At 39.3% G+C, this 18,803-nt stretch overlaps 1 protein-coding gene across 1 annotated transcript in view; it reads left to right on the top strand.

The window, feature by feature from the left end:
* LOC117328287 (nuclear pore complex protein Nup205-like) overlaps positions 1–18,803 on the top strand; it is a 58,810-nt gene continuing 40,007 nt past the window's right edge. Inside the window, 10 exon segments of the mRNA XM_033885807.1 lie at positions 1–67; positions 2,091–2,233; positions 2,587–2,758; positions 3,190–3,411; positions 16,543–16,628; positions 16,785–17,010; positions 17,191–17,355; positions 17,846–17,958; positions 18,137–18,199; positions 18,649–18,765. Coding sequence (XP_033741698.1) covers positions 40–67; positions 2,091–2,233; positions 2,587–2,758; positions 3,190–3,411; positions 16,543–16,628; positions 16,785–17,010; positions 17,191–17,355; positions 17,846–17,958; positions 18,137–18,199; positions 18,649–18,765 — 1,335 coding nt within the window. The 5' untranslated portion in view covers positions 1–39.

Consider the following 18,803-nt stretch of genomic DNA (forward strand, 5'->3'; position numbering starts at 1 on the left):
CGCAGATCTACCGGAAGTGAAAAGTAACATTTTAAAGGCATGGCGGCTGATCTGGCGGTAAACTCGGGTATGTCTATTCAGCAATTCATTGTGTCACCATGAAATTGTGATACAAATTAAACATTGGCTATTTAAATCACCTGTTGTTTTGCTGACCCGATTGTTACACGGGCTTGCAAATTTACCCCATTTCATTTATCAACGTAACACATCTTGCGAAGTTTCGTTTTCAAAACAAATTGATAAAGTGAATACCAGTAGTATTTCATTCCAACCAAAACCATTTATTTTTATTATTCGCGTTGAAATTCCTCACAAATGCATTTACCTACCCTTAGCATAAACCGAAGTACTTTAATTTGCCTCTTATTCAGTTTCTTTCGTTCAAAATGTCACAGACAATTTCATTGTTTATCAAATTATCAATCGGTCTAGATCTGCAATAACAGAACCAGTTTGAACTCTGAAGCTTCCCAGTTGATGAGTTCTCCCAGAACATAACAGAAACGGCCAACTCAAAGAGGGGTTTGGAAAGGACATGGGCCGTAGCTATAGGCACATTAAAATTCTTATGGCTCATAGCAATTTGAAAGTCTTGGATAGAATTATTATAAAGGTACGCGGTGGTAATTATTATAAATTGCCCAAACCTAGATTCAGCCTTTCCAATCCCTGTGCATGTGGGTTAATGTTGCATTTATGATTAAACACAACAAAAATCGTTATGTTTTAAAATAAATTCATTATTTAATTATTTCCCCGTCAGTTCTGTTTGTTTTCTTTACCGGATTTTAATGTTAGGTATCCAACGTCCTTATCCGATAATCCGATAATATCAGGATTTTTTCCTTGGTCCTTGTGTTCTCGCATGGTCACATGACCGGCACGAAGGACTACATTAACACTAAGTCGGTAAATATGGCCAGAGCACCCGAATAACATATTTTGCCGTACAAACAAATATGATACACTTGTTCATCGTACTTAGAAACCAAGGAAAAGTGCTGTACATTCTTCTATTTATTCACGTACAGTTACATAACGGCGTTATAAGCTGATATTAATTGACGAAGTGTCGATTGACTACTTTTTTAATAATTTTGACGATGTTTGTCATTTTCCTTAGAATGTACAGCACTTTTCTTTGTTCTCGTACAATTGCCTTCACGCTCTTATCTGTTTCATAAGTATTGATTTTGGGTAGTCGGGTGCTCTAGGATGATTTATAGAGCAAGTGTTAATGTCCATGCTTCAATATTGGAACTCTTCAGTGTTTTAAGTACCGAAACCAGCATATAGAAACGAACAAACGATGATAGATGAATGCAATGAATCGTAATTAATTTAGTTAATCATTTACAGATGATTTCCAAAGACAAAAGGTATAGTTAGAAGTTTTCGGTTGTTCATACAAGTTTATACATTCAACACTGTGGTAAACCACTGTACTCGTCGTTGCCATGGCAGCCGGTCTAAGCTGCGATCACGACTGCACTGACAAAATTAAAGTTGAAGTCTTTTGCGCAACATGCCATTTTTTCTTAAAACTACATTCACACATATTAGTACATTCACTAATATTGAATTTGTTGTTTTAAAATACCTGATCAATTGAAATATAAGAAACGGAGAATGAAGCCTTTGTGTCTGGCAGTACAGACACAATGTACAACAATGTATATTTTACATGAATACACTAATTATGAGCAACAAAATGGGACGCAACATTAACCCACATGCCTGCTCGAAATTTACGATAGAAGCCATGATATTCTGTGCACCACAATTAAGTGTCTGATCCAGAGTGTTTCTGGTGTTTTATCAGCCTTTTAAAAACTTTTGATATATGCATGGTTGATTAACATCAGAATCCCTGACATAGCCAAAAAGGGGAGGAATGAAGGCAACCCACTCTTGGTCCAAATGGCATTTTCTGATACGCATATGCATTAAGGTTTGAAAACAACCTAACCTTCACATAACTTTTTGTTGATTTTGTTAGCGTTCTCATTTGATAAAATAAGTTTACCCTGTTTAGTTAATTCTGCATGAACATCCTTTTGTAAAATGCTTTTCTTCATTTTTCTCAGAGGCACGCCTCTGGGGACCATTCAAGGAGCTAGAAAGGATCATAAACGCTGCAGTCTACAAGAAAAATCCTGATGCTGTCCTTGATCTAGAAGTCGGACTGAAATTACACAAACCACACTTTATATCCTTGCTGAAAAACCCAGTAGGTTATAATTACTTTTGCCACAACATGTTGAAGTAAACAGGAATGTTTAACTTTGTAACTGTAATTGTCTAATTATTTTGGTCTCTAAAGCAAATTATATTGGTCTCTTAATTAAAACAAAAGGATCTCTAATTTAAAACAAATTATATTGGTCTCTATATTAAAACAAATGATAGTGGTTGCTAAAATATAAACCAAAACAAATTATATTGGTTTCTAAACCAAAACAAATTATATTGGTTTCTAAACCAAAACAAATTATTATTAATTAATAACTACTACTTGTAACTCTATAAATGTCATTAAATTAGTAAATAAAACCAAAATAATTCCCTGTTTTTTGTTTACAGCCAAAGAACACCCTGTGTCGAGATGCAGTTAAGAAGTCTAACACAGTCGGTTTGCCAGTTCAGGGAGAACAGACAAGCCAGACTTTCTCCAGTCAGTTCATTGAGGAGGCACTCATTCTCAGTGAACTGTTTAACATGAATGAAGTGGCAGCTGTGGAGCTGCTGACAGAAGGTAAATTATCATGGTTGTTACCTCCACCTTTATATAGTTCACAATCGATAGAGGATTTAAATAGACAGAAGGTAAATTATCATTTGGTTGTTAGCTCTACCTTCATAGATTTTGTCATTGGTGTCCTGCAGGCTTTCGTTTGACTGGTTGTAGTAGCACTTAGCATCTGACTCACCCATGTGCACTATACAAAATGGCTGACCTTGCCATGGTTAGGTATTTATGTTGTTGTTTAAATGTTAAGATGACCTTTCAAACAAGGAATTCGGCTGTCTGCTATTATCGCAACCTACAAATGATCTATGTATATACATAAAAGTTTTCTTAAGTTAGAAATGCTTTTTTTCTAATAATTGCATTTGAGCTAATAAAAGTTCCAAACTTTGCGTTATTTATAAAGGGTGTCATCAGTATTAATCTATTGTGTTAAGGTGAACGAAAGCAGGCCGAGTTTCCTGGACTAACGCGGGGACTTGTGGCTGTTCTGTTGTATTATGATGGCCAACGCAGTTTGGTCAGTGGTCTCCGGACACTTGTCCAGTCAAGAAGGGGTCGCACCTGGACAATGGAACTGTCGCCAGACCTGGCCAACCTAGTAACTCAATTTACTGACCAGCTCCTCCAGAGAGATGGTCTGGTCAACAAAGTGTTAGGTAAGTATGTCTGGATTCAAAACATTACAATGTTACATTACCGGGAGTTTCTATATTACACCTATTCCCCGATAATAATGTTCACATTTGTTTATTTTTGTTTTTGTTGGTCAATGTTGACGCCATTATGATGTGTCAATGCTGACAACACCATTATGTGATGTGTCAATGTTGACAACACCATTATGTGATGTTTCAATGTTGACAACACCATTATGTGATGTGTCAATGTTGACAACACCAATATGTGATGTGTCAATGTTGACAACACAATTATGTGATGTGTCAATGCTGACAACACCATTATGTGATGTGTCAATGTTGACAACAACATTATGTGATGTGTCAATGTTGACAACACCATTACAATATGTCAATGATGACAACACCATTATGTGATGTGTCAATGTTGACAACACCATTATGTGATTTGCCAATGCTGACAACACCATTATTTGATGTGTCAATGCTGACAACACCATTATGATATGTCAATGTTGACAACACCTTTATGTGATGTGTCAATGCTGACAACATTATGTGATGTGTCAATTGACAACAATATTATTTGATGTGTCAATGCTGACAACACCATTATGATATATCAATGTTGACAACAACGTTATGTGATGTGTCAATGCTGACAACACCATTACAATATGTCAATGATGACAACACCATTATGTGATGTGTCAATGTTGACAACACCATTATGTGATGTGTCAATGCTGACAACATTATGTGATGTGTCAATGTTGACAACACCATTATGTGATATGTCAATGTTGACAACAACATTATGTGATGTGTCAATGCTGACAACATTATGTGATGTGTCAATTGACAACAATATTATTTGATATATCAATGTTGACAACAACATTATGTGATGTGTCAATGTTGACAACACCTTTATGTGATGTTTCAATGTTGACAACAACATTATGTGATGTGTCAATTTTGACCTCTTCTGCTGATGTTTGCTTTACCTGTTGATGACTTACCTGTTGATGACTTTACCTGTTGATGACTTTACCTGTTGATGACTTACCTGTTGATGACTTTACCTGTTGATGACTTTACCCGTTGATGACTTTACCTGTTGATGACTTTACCTGTTGATGACTTTACCCGTTGATGACTTACCTGTTGATGACTTTACATGTTGAAGACTTTACCTGTTGATGACTTTACCTGTTGATGACTTACCTGTTGATGACTTTACGTGTTGATGACTTTACCTGTTGATGACTTTACATGTTGATGACTTTACCTGTTGATGACTTTACCTGTTGATGACTTTACCTGTTGATGGATTTACGTGTTGATGACTTTACCCGTTGATGACTTTACCTGTTGATGACTTTACCTGTTGATGACTTTACCTGTTGATGACTTTACCTGTTGATAACATAACATGTTGATGACTTTACCTGTTGATGACTTACCTGTTGATGACTTTACCTGTTGATGACTTACCTGTTGATGACTTTACCTGTTGATGACTTTACCTGTTGATGACTTAACCTGTTGATGACTTACCTGTTGATGACTTTACCCGTTGATGACTTTACCCGTTGATGACTTTACCCGTTGATGACCTGTTGATGACTTTACCTGTTGATGACTTTACCTGTTGATGACTTACCCGTTGATGACTTTACCTGTTGATGACTTTACCTGTTGATGACTTTACCCGTTGATGACTTTACCCGTTGATGACCTGTTGATGACTTTACCTGTTGATGACTTTATCGTGACATGGCTTTATTTTGTGGCAGATTTACTGAACAGCCGAGACACAAAGACTGAGATGGATCGTCTACAGCGCGACAGAGCTCTGGGCTCCCCCAAACACACCAGACAGGTAACGTAGAGTGCTTACCAACTATTTCTCTGTTTTATATTGGATTATATTTCCACTGTTATACTTTACTATTATCAAAATATTTGTCGAAGTTTGAATATTGACTTAAACTGAGACCGTTACATTTGTGACAATTTTTTTTTTTACTGCTGTAGGTTAGAGACATCTACACGGAGATAAACCTCATCTTAGCTGACTGTCTCTTCTGTCTGTCGTCTCAACAACCTCTGGACAAGACTAGCACCCTACGCCTTATTGACTACCTAAGGGGAGCTAACTCACTGAGTGGGGAGGGTCCATTAGATCTGGTTAACCTTTGTCTACTCATGGCCCTCCTGTACTGCTTTGATGTCAGTGTGCTGGAGCAGGAAGATGCTGAGGGTAAGGAAGAAACATGGGGCTTACTAAAACAAATCAGATTACTCCCAGGATGTGTTTCAATGTTGATCAAGTTTTCTTCTCATTTAGTTGGGAGTTTAATTTTATAAAAAAAATCTCAAGAATTTCCATTTTTTCTCTTCTGTGTAAACTGTACATGTGATGTGATGTATTCTTCTCCAGAGTCTGTGAAGAATCTGCCACTGATGAATGATGCTAGTTACGTTGGAGAGATACACCAGGCTCTGACCGGTGGTCAGCAGTGGACCAACCTAGGTCTGAGAGGCATTGCTCAGTTTGCCTGGGGACTGACACTCCGACAGCTCTCACAGTACCACACCCCTGCAGGTAAACCTCACAAGGTTGTGGGGTCACAAGGTCCACAGACTTCTTATTGTCACAAGTTTCACATTTATTTTATTGTCACCAGTTTCACATACTATTTTATTCCCTTAAGTTTCACGGACACATTTTTGAATTTTTAATTTACTTAAATGAGATCAATATTTTTCCATTGATGATTTGAATGTTTAGAAATAATTTGAAATAGAAATGATGAAATTATGTCCATGTTATATCGTATCTGGGTATAGATGAGATAATTACATTACACATATGGCGAAGAGTTAAACAATATGGTACAGAATCAAAATACAAGGAGTTTGATAGGAAAGACCTACGGTATGTCTAAAATGGGTGTTGATAAATGTCTTGTTACAATCCATCTCTCTGATCAAAAATTGTGAAATTGTATTATATTTTGTGACCTAGAATTTCTCTAACTCTTCTCTAGGTGTGAACAAGATTTGTGAGGAGGACGAAAGCCTGATCACCATGGCACTGGACAACAATGTATTTCACTATATGATCAAGTCGGTTGTAGCTGTGCCAGACTTCCACTGTGAGGTCAGTACTATTGTCTGTGTGTATATTATTATTGTTACCTGTAAGTCTGGTGTTAACTCTGACTTAAACATTGAGACAAGGACAGGTGATATATATACTGATCAGCGTTCGAATTTAACGCTCGCACACTCGCTAAATGCGAGCTGATTTTTCATTTTGCGAGTAGAAAATTGTGGTACTCGCATTTTTCTGCGAGTGCATATAAATCCTCGTAAAACAGACACAAATAGTAAAACATCGACAAACACTTTAAACAAAAACCGACACACAGACAATGCACTATTGGTGACGCTTGTACACAGCACTCGTTAGTTTCAAGCGTCTCAAAGACTACGATATACATGAATATATTGTAATGGAAAAGAAACGAGAGTTTCCGAGAAACAAAGCGTGACGTCTCGCTAGCATGGCTGACATAATTCAGCCGCTGCCGGAACATCAATGAAAAGATCGGCGAAAATAATGAGAGCAAGGACACATGTAGAGAAAGTAGCCCAACTCCTAAGAAAAAAGTGACATGCATCCCAAGGCCAACAAAACAAACTGTCGAGAAATGGGAGCGTGAACTGCATATTGACCTGGAAAAAAACCTTGACGATGATCATGTGCACGTTATTGAAATTTATTGCAAAACTTTGCAAAGAATATAGTCCCGATAAGTCATCATCAGTAAATATTTTGTTCTTACTTGAAATTCTATCAGCACTTACTGTATTGTCCATTTAAACGAAAAAATTCGGGTTTTTTTTCCAAATCACGAATATGTTGTAAAATCATGATGGACAGGGAATAGCATTTTAATTAGATAGAATTAATACTTATTTCATTATTAGTCAAAGATTTTATGAGAAATCATACGTGATTAAATCAAATGAAATGACTGATTTTTTTGATTTTTTGTTCTCTTGAAAATAAATTATAACATGTAAGTAATATATAGGATCAAAATCCTTCAATATTCATTGATCTTGAAGTTGATGATATTTGAAGGGAGTATACCCTGGCTGATATGAACAGTGAGTTAAATAAAATAAAAAACAAAACAAAAATTAATTGTATTTTGGCTCAAATAAAAACTTTATTTGAAGCAACTGTTCTTTTGTTTGTGGTTCTGAAAAGTAAAGATTATTTATCATAAAACATCTGTTATATTTAATGTTAACACATAATTTCAAAATTGCGAGTAAGTTTGTAATTTTGCGAGTTAAAATTTTATCCACTCGCAACAACGTGCGAGTTACTAAAAAAGTTAAATTCTACCCCTGACTGATAAAGTCTGGTGTTAACTCTGTCTGACTTAAACATTGAGACAAGGACAGGTGATAGATACTGATAAAGTCTGGTGTTAATTCTGACTTAAACATTGAGACAAGGACAGGTGATATATACTGACTTAAACATTGAGACAAGGACAGGTGATATATACTGATAAAGTCAGGTGTTAACTCTGACTTAAACATTGAGACAAGGACAGGTGATATATACTGATAAAGTCTGGTGTTAACTCTGACTTAAACATTGAGACAAGGACAGGTAATAGATACTGATAAAGTCTGGTGTTAACTCTGACTTAAACATTGAGACAAGGACAGGTGATAAATACTGATAAAGTCTGGTGTTAACTCTGACTTAAACATTGAGACAAGGACAGGTGATAAATACTGATAAAGTCTGGTGTTAACTCTGACTTAAACATTGAGACAATGACAGGTGATAGATATGGTGTCATGATTAACGTTGTGTCTTAATTAAAGAAAGATTAATGATGTTATTGTTGTTTACAGGAGTTCTACATGAGGAAGATTCACGGCCTTCTGACAGACTTTATATTCCACATGCCACTAAAGGTAAGCTGGTTTTGATTGAAAATATTTCGTCAAATTGTTTGCAATTCAAACTGATTTAGATTGATCGCAACCAGTAGAGTAGAATGCTGATCGCAACCAGTAGAGTAGAATGCTGATCGCAACCAGTAGAGTAGAATGCTGATCGCAACCAGTAGAGTAGAATGCTGATCGCAACCAGTAGAGTAGAATGCTGATCGGAAGCTTTCATTTTATGTCTGTGGCAATATAGACCTACATTACATGTCAGACTAATGCATTACTAAAACTAATTCTTATTGTTGTGGTCAACCTTTTACAGTTGAACCATAATATGATTGATTTTAAACAATACAAGAACATAATGTCAGATCTAAATTGTGTTTATGTGTAAAGACTGAGGAGAAATCTGGTTTTCATACACAGGTAAAAGAACTCCGTAACCGTAGTGATGAGGCAGCAAGAATCCTTATGTCCCAGACACAGGATGGCTTGGACACGACCATCTCTCCCAACCGTGGATTTGAGTACCTACTCCAACTGGTAAACATCTCTAATTACTCCTTCAATATACTGTGTAACTAGGTGCTTCTCTTCCTTACTCAAACAGCTAATGATGTGACCTACTAGATCTCCTCGTAGCCATAGTTGTTAGTTAGTTATTGGTTTACAGCTGACATTGCTAGTTTCATCTCATTGACTGTAGTCACTGTTGTCGGCATGAGGGAGAATCGCTCTTTCTGACTTATAATAAGTTTAAGTGTAGTTTTAGAAGATGGTTCCTGGCCCTGTGCCTATCTTGTTTACAGTTATGACATCACTTGATGTATCCAGGTAACTTGATACAGCAAGGATGAGGGGGTGTCCTAATGAATTTTGGTTACATTTAAAGTTTTGATGTCTGTCAACTCTTCAAATAGATATTTTTTAAGGGTGGCCTATTCCTAACCCCGGCTCAGCAGTAATACCCATTGGACCACCACGTGATCTTTTTCTTACAAGATAAACAGTTCTCACCAGGGACTCCACTTTATGTCCCATCTGACAACTCGGTGTCAAATGTTATTGGTTACAATTGTACCAGTGCATTGAATCTTATTTTTAGTGTCTGTTCCTGAAACCATCTTGAATCTTTCACAATGATAAAACTGTTCTCCACTATACAAAGCCTGTAGATCGATACAAGCTGATGGGGTGTTATAGCTAATGCAGTGTTTCCTGTTCTTTGTCTGTGGAGATAAAGTGATTAGAATTAAAGTTCCTGGAGCAGGAGAGGAAACCAACTAAATAAAGGATTGTGTAGGGGCATAACGGCAGGACCAAACACATGAAGTATATTGATTTATGTCCTTTAAGTCCTTTTCTCTCTAAAGGAATTTTAACCTTAATTTGACCAGGGGTTTCGATTCTAATAGTGATGAAATCAGTAATATTTTGCCATGGTTATAGTAATATTGAAGTGATCAACTGATCATTCAGGCTCTAATTCTCTGCTACATCACTGTCTTTTGTTCTGATGTTAAGTAGATTGCATTGTTAGCTGTGAATAGATATCCCGGTGTTGAGTTTGTCGTATTCCTATTGTTACAGATCGGTGATCTCTACAGCAAGGATCCCCAGGGTCTGGATCTATGCCTGGAATACTGGTGTCCACAGGAGGCGCCCTCCCTTCATGAGTCTATGTATCACTACCGTCCCCCACAGAGACAGGTAATTATATACCACAGGAGGCCCCCTCCCTACACCAGTCAATGTATCACTACCGACCCCCACAGAGACAGGTAATTATATACCACAGGAGGCCCCTCCCTTCACCAGTCAATGTATCACTACCGACCCCCACAGAGACAGGTAATTATATACCACAGGAGGCCCCCTCCCTTCACCAGTCCATGTATCACTACCGACCCCCACAGAGACAGGTAATTATATACCACAGGAGGCCCCCTCCCTTCATGAGTCTATGTATCACTACCGTCCCCCACAGAGACAGGTAATTATATACCACAGGAGGCCCCCTCCCTTCACCAGTCAATGTATCACTACCGACCCCCACAGAGACAGGTAATTATATACCACAGGAGGCCCCCTCCCTTCACCAGTCCATGTATCACTACCGACCCCCACAGAGACAGGTAATTATATACCACAGGAGGCCCCCTCCCTTCACCAGTCCATGTATCACTACCGACCCCCACAGAGACAGGTAATTATATACCACAGGAGGCCCCCTCCCTTCACCAGTCCATGTATCACTACCGACCCCCACAGAGACAGGTAATTATATACCACAGGAGGCCCCCTCCCTTCACCAGTCCATGTATCACTACCGACCCCCACAGAGACAGGTAATTATATACCGCAGAAGGCCCCCTCCCTTCACCAGTCAATGTATCACTACCGACCCCCACAGAGACAGGTAATTATATACCACAGGAGGCCCCCTCCCTACACGAGTCCATGTATCACTACCGACCCCCACAGAGACAGGTAATTATATACCGCAGAAGGCCCCCTCCCTTCACCAGTCAATGTATCACTACCGACCCCCACAGAGACAGGTAATTATATACCACAGGAGGCCCCCTCCCTTCACCAGTCCATGTATCACTACCGACCCCCACAGAGACAGGTAATTATATACCGCAGAAGGCCCCCTCCCTTCACCAGTCAATGTATCACTACCGACCCCCACAGAGACAGGTAATTATATACCACAGGAGGCCCCCTCCCTACACGAGTCAATGTATCATTACCGACCCCCACAGAGACAGGTAATTATATACCACAGGAGGCCCCCTCCCTTCACCAGTCAATGTATCATTACCGACCTCCACAGAGACAGGTAATTATATACCACAGGAGGCCCCCTCCCTTCACCAGTCCATGTATCACTACCGACCCCCCACAGAGACAGGTAATTATATACCACAGGAGGCCCCTCCCTTCACCAGTCCATGTATCACTACCGACCCCCACAGAGACAGGTAATTATATACCACAGGAGGCCCCCTCCCTTCACCAGTCCATGTATCACTACCGACCCCCACAGAGACAGGTAATTATATACCACAGGAGGCCCCCTCCCTTCACCAGTCAATGTATCACTACCGACCCCCACAGAGACAGGTAATTATATACCACAGGAGGCCCCCTCCCTTCACCAGTCCATGTATCACCACCGACCCCCACAGAGACAGGTAATTATATACCACAGGAGGCCCCCTCCCTTCACCAGTCAATGTATCACTACCGACCCCCACAGAGACAGGTAATTATATACCACAGGAGGCGCCCTCCCTTCACCAGTCAATGTATCACTACCGACCCCCACAGAGACAGGTAATTATATACCACAGGAGGCCCCCTCCCTTCACCAGTCAATGTATCACTACCGACCCCCACAGAGACAGGTAATTATATACCACAGGAGGCCCCCTCCCTTCACCAGTCAATGTATCACTACCGACCCCCACAGAGACAGGTAATTATATACCACAGAAGGCCCCCTCCCTTCACCAGTCAATGTACATTACCGACCCCCACAGAGACAGGTAATTATATACCACAGGAGGCCCCCTCCCTTCACCAGTCAATGTATCACTACCGACCCCCACAGAGACAGGTAATTATATACCACAGGAGGCCCCCTCCCTTCACCAGTCAATGTATCACTACCGACCCCCACAGAGACAGGTAATTATATACCACAGGAGGCCCCCTCCCTACACCAGTCAATGTATCACTACCGACCCCCACAGAGATAGGTAATTATATACCACAGGAGGCCCCCTCCCTACACCAGTCTATGTATCACTACCTACCCCCCCAGAGATAGGTAATTATATACCACAGGAGGCCCCCTCCCTACACCAGTCAATGTATCACTACCGACCCCCACAGAGACAGGTAATTATATACCACAGGAGGCCCCCTCCCTTCACCAGTCAATGTATCACTACCGACCCCCACAGAGACAGGTAATTATATACCACAGGAGGCCCCCTCCCTTCACCAGTCTATGTATCACTACCTACCCCCCCAGAGACAGGTAATTATATACCACAGGAGACCCCTCCCTACACCAGTCTATGTATCACTACCTACCCCCCCAGAGATAGGTAATTATACAATCCCCCGAACCACCACCGCTACCGCTGCTTCTGTGTTAACCAGTGTCAACTTATTTGATAATCGAGTATTTCTAATATAACCCTTTGTTGTAGGTGGCACTTTACAAGTTTGTGCGTCTAGCAGGCGACCTGCTACCATCATTTCTGTATCAGCCATACATCAATATGCTGATTGGTCTATCTAGTAACCAGCAAGGAGCGCACCACTGTTTCGACCTCCTCAAGAGCAACGGTATGGGCTCAGGTAAGACCTGCCATCTTATTTTAGATTGCTTAATGCAAGAGCTACCAGAACTTTATAACCAAATGATTGATTACCTGGTACTGCTAGAAATCACGTATCAGGGAATATTTGTTTGATTTTTAATGCTGTTGCGCGGCGTCAGGCGTCCAGCCGTCTGGCCTTCCGTCCGGCGTCAACTTTTCCATTCAAGCAACTTCTTCTCAATAACCAAAAGGCCCAGAGACCTAATAATGGGCCTGTAGCATGCTGGGGTGAAGGGTTACCAAGTTTGTTCATATGAATAAAGTTGACCTTCCTTCAAGGTCACAGGGGTCAAAAAGGCTAAAATCTTTAAACGACTTCTTCTCAATAACCAAGAGTCCCAGGGAGTTGATATTGGGTCTGTAGCATGCTGGGGTGAAGGGCTACCAAGTTTGTTCAAATGAATGACCCTGACTCACATTCAAGGTCACGTCGGTCAAGTATGCTTAAATCTTTAAATGACATCTGAATAGCCAAAGTGCCGAGAGACATTTTATTGGCCCTGTAGCATGCTTTCAAATAACTGCAGGATCCATATATGAAAAGATCACTGCATTGCAGGTGAGTGATTCGGGCCCATTGGGCCCTTGTTAATTAGAGCCATGTTTGAGATACATGTGGCCCAAAGTATTCACTCTATCGGCCTATCCTTCCACAAGTGTTTTGGGGGCTGATAGCTTTAGTATCTATTGACTGATTTAAAAGAAATTTAGTCCAGATGTTCTGTTCACAAATAAATACTGAGGTCAAGTCGAGGTCAATAAGTCCAAAGGTCATTGTCAAATTTTGTATCTTTTCACTGATGAAAATTTTGTCATGACATTATGAAGCAAAGTTATTGGGAATTAAGCAAGAACAGCTGATCAAAGGTCAAGGTCACTGGATGGGAGGTCATCATTTGGGTGCAAAGATCAAGGATAAAGGGATTTCTGACAATGAGACTGGCTTAAACAAATCAAAGCTTATATAGGAGTATTATACCAGTATTTAGAGGTGTTAGGAAACAAGTCATATCAGACTTCAACCTCAGTGATATGGGCAGATTACTTTTTGATGATTGTCGGGGAAGTATTTTCATTGTTTAGAAACTATATTAACATTTTCTCAGGATGTTTTGAGAAATAAACTTATGCATAGTATATAAAGTTACAAGTTTTATAACCATCACCTACCACTGACTATATGAGACAGTTTTATACCCACCACCTACCACTGACTACTTACATTTAAATTATAGGAGGCCCTGCCAGTTCTGTGTCCTGGAACCACATTTTCACCTCCCTCAACCAGTATTACACCAGTCTGAGGCGGGAGGCCCCTGCATCTGCCGAAACTTCTCACCACCAGAGGGCACCACACATACGCGGCATTACCCCGGCAGAGCTGGAAGGACTTGTCACTGTCCTTAAACTCACTCGTACCATAGCAGAGCAGGTGAACATTGATATATTATCACTCTCCTTTAGTACTACTAGTGGCAGACTAATTAGCTGTCTGAAAACTCTGATAACTTGATATATTATCACTCTCCTATAGTACTACTAGTGGCAGACTTAGCTGTCTGAAAACTCTGATAACTTGATATATTATCACTCTCCTATAGTACTACTAGTGGCAGATTTAGCTGTCTGAAAACTCTTATCTAAATGAAAATTGGTAAATGATGGGTAGACCGCTATATCACTCCTACAACTCTATTACCTAAAATATTTGTATCACTATTATAAAATTCAGCTTTAGATTCAAAACTGTTTAACTTTATCGGGGGTTAATTATACATGATATGTGTTTAAGTAGCTGGCTTTAGATTGGTTCTTAGCTCTCACTGGGGAATACAAAAATGGCATTTTCCTCGCCCCAAAGGGAATTATTAACATTTTCTTGAAATATTATCTTCGGGGCGAGGAATATGCCATCAAGTTCTGAAGAATCACATTATATTCAGGAAAATGACATTGTCCTTCAAAAATGCCTCTTGCCCGAGGAAATTGACATTTTTGTACGAGGAAATTGCCATTTTCCCGTCACGCCTCAGGCTAGCTGCCAGTTACCGCATTAATTTACACATTTGTTTATTTTTGTTTTTGTTGGTCAATGTTGACGCCATTATGATGTGTCAATGCTGACAACACCATTATGTGATGTGTCAATGTTGACAACACCATTATGTGATGTGTCAATGTTGACAACACCATTATGTGATGTGTCAATGTTGACAACACCATTATGATGTGTCAATGTTGACAACACCATTATGTGATGTGTCAATGTTTACAACAACATTATGTGATGTGTCAATGCTGACAACACCATTATGTGATGTGTCAATGCTGACAACACCATTACAATATGTCAATGATGACAACACCATTATGTGATGTGTCAATGTTGACAACACCTTTATGTGATGTGTCAATGTTGACAACAACATTATTTGATGTGTCAATGCTGACAACACCATTATGATATGTCAATGTTGACAACACCTTTATGTGATGTGTCAATGCTGACAACATTATGTGATGTGTCAATTGACAACAATATTATTTGATGTGTCAATGCTGACAACACCATTATGATATATCAATGTTGACAACAACGTTATGTGATGTGTCAATGCTGACAACACCATTACAATATGTCAATGATGACAACACCATTATGTGATGTGTCAATGTTGACAACACCATTATGTGATGTGTCAATGCTGACAACATTATGTGATGTGTCAATGTTGACAACACCATTATGTGATATGTCAATGTTGACAACAACATTATGTGATGTGTCAATGCTGACAACATTATGTGATGTGTCAATTGACAACAATATTATTTGATATGTCAATGATGACAACACCATTATGTGATGTGTCAATGTTGACAACACCTTTATGTGATGTGTCAATGTTGACAACAACATTATGTGATGTGTCAATTTTGACCTCTTCTGCTGATGTTTGCTTTACCTGTTGATGACTTACCTGTTGATGACTTTACCTGTTGATGACTTTACCTGTTGATGACTTACCTGTTGATGACTTACCTGTTGATGACTTTACCCGTTGATGACTTTACCTGTTGATGACTTTACCTGTTGATGACTTTACCCGTTGATGACTTACCTGTTGATGACTTTACCTGTTGATGACTTTACCTGTTGATGACTTTACCTGTTGATGACTTACCTGTTGATGACTTTACGTGTTGATGACTTTACCTGTTGATGACTTTACCTGTTGATGACTTTACCTGTTGATGACTTTACCTGTTGATGACTTTACCTGTTGATGGATTTACGTGTTGATGACTTTACCCGTTGATGACTTTACCTGTTGATGACTTTACCTGTTGATGACTTTACCTGTTGATGACTTTACCTGTTGATAACATAACATGTTGATGACTTTACCTGTTGATGACTTACCTGTTGATGACTTTACCTGTTGATGACTTACCTGTTGATGACTTTACCTGTTGATGACTTTACCTGTTGATGACTTAACCTATTGATGACTTACCTGTTGATGACTTTACCCGTTGATGACTTTACCCGTTGATGACTTTACCCGTTGATGACCTGTTGATGACTTTACCTGTTGATGACTTTACCTGTTGATGACTTACCCGTTGATGACTTTACCTGTTGATTACTTTACCTGTTGATGACTTTACCCGTTGCTGACTTTACCCGTTGATGACCTGTTGATGACTTTACCTGTTGATGACTTTATCGTGACATGGCTTTGTTTTGTGGCAGATTTACTGAACAGCCGAGACACAAAGACCGAGATGGATCGTCTACAGCGCGACAGAGCTCTGGGCTCCCCCAAACACACCAGACAGGTAACGTAGAGTGCTTACCAACTATTTCTCTGTTTTATAATTGAATCATATTTCCACTGTTATACTTTACTATTATCAAAATATTTGTCGAAGTTTGAATATTGACTTAAACTGAGACCGTTACATTTGTGACGATTTTTTTTTTTACTGCTGTAGGTTAGAGACATCTACACGGAGATAAACCTCATCTTAGCTGACTGTCTCTTCTGTCTGTCGTCTCAACAACCTCTGGACAAGACTAGCACCCTACGCCTTATTGACTACCTAAGGGGAGCTAACTCACTGAGTGGGGAGGGTCCATTAGATCTGGTTAACCTTTGTCTACTCATGGCCCTCCTGTACTGCTTTGATGTCAGTGTGCTGGAGCAGGAAGATGCTGAGGGTAAGGAAGAAACATGGGGCTTACTAAAACAAATCAGATTACTCCCAGGATGTGTTTCAATGTTGATCAAGTTTTCTTCTCATTTAGTTGGGAGTTTAATTTTATAAAAAAAATCTCAAGAATTTCCATTTTTTCTCTTCTGTGTAAACTGTACATGTGATGTGATGTATTCTTCTCCAGAGTCTGTGAAGAATCTGCCACTGATGAATGATGCTAGTTACGTTGGAGAGATACACCAGGCTCTGACCGGTGGTCAGCAGTGGACCAACCTAGGTCTGAGAGGCATTGCTCAGTTTGCCTGGGGACTGACACTCCGACAGCTCTCACAGTACCACACCCCTGCAGGTAAACCTCACAAGGTTGTGGGGTCACAAGGTCCACAGACTTCTTATTGTCACAAGTTTCACATTTATTTTATTGTCACCAGTTTCACATACTATTTTATTCCCTTAAGTTTCACGGACACATTTTTGAATTTTTAATTTACTTAAATGAGATCAATATTTTTCCATTGATGATTTGAATGTTTAGAAATAATTTGAAATAGAAATGATGAAATTATGTCCATGTTTATCGTATCTGGGTATAGATGGGATAATTACATTACCCGTATGGCAGAGAGTTAAACAATATGCATGGTACAGAATCAAAATAAAAGGAGTTTGATAGGAAAGACCTACGGTATGTCTAAAATGGGTGTTGATAAATGTCTTGTTACAATCCATCTCTCTGATTAAAAATTGTGAAAGTATATTATATTTTGTGACCATGAATTTCTCTAAATGTGAACGTATATTATATTTTATGACCTTGAATTTCTCTCAATTTTCTCTAGGTGTGAACAAGATTTGTGAGGAGGATGAGAGCCTGATCACCATGGCACTGGACAACAATGTATTTCACTATATGATCAAGTCGGTTGTAGCTGTGCCAGACTTTCACTGTGAGGTCAGTACAATTGTCTGTGTGCATATAATTATTGTTACCTGTAAGTCTGGTGTTAACTCTGTCTGACTAAAACATTGTGACATGGACAGGTGATAGATATGGATTGCATTGATATGGTGTCAAGATTAACGTTGTGTCTTAATTAAAGAAAGATTAATGATGTTATTGTTGTTTACAGGAGTTCTACATGAGGAAGATTCACGGCCTTCTGACAGACTTCATATTCCACATGCCGCTAAAGGTAAGCTGGTTTTGATTGAAAATATCTCGTCAAATTGTTTGCAATTCAAACTGATTTAGATTGATCGCAACCAATAGTTTAAGAGTAGAATGCTGATGGGAAGCCTTCATTTTGTGCCTGTGGCAATATAGACCAAGGTACATTACATGGCAGACTATTGCATTACTAAAACTAATTCTTATTGTTGTGGTCAACCTTTTACAGTTGAACCATAATATGATTGATTTTAAACAATACAAGAACATAATGTCAGATTTAAATTGTGTTTGTGTGTGAAGGCTGAGGAGAAATCTCTCTCGTTTAGATTTAAATTGTGTTTGTGTGTGAAGGCTGAGGAGAAATCTCTCTCATTTAAATTGTGTTTGTGTGTAAAGGCTGAGGAGAAATCTCTCTCATTTAAATTGTGTTTGTGTGTAAAGGCTGAAAAGAAATCTGGTTTTCATACACAGGTAAAAGAACTCCGTAACCGTAGTGATGAGGCAGCAAGAATCCTTATGTCCCAGACACAGGATGGCTTGGACACGACCATCTCTCCCAACCGTGGATTTGAGTACCTACTCCAGCTGGTAAACATCTCTAATTACTCCTTCAATATACTGTGTAA

This window comes from Pecten maximus, chromosome 5, assembly GCF_902652985.1.
Source record: "Pecten maximus chromosome 5, xPecMax1.1, whole genome shotgun sequence".
NCBI lineage: Eukaryota > Metazoa > Mollusca > Bivalvia > Pectinida > Pectinidae > Pecten > Pecten maximus.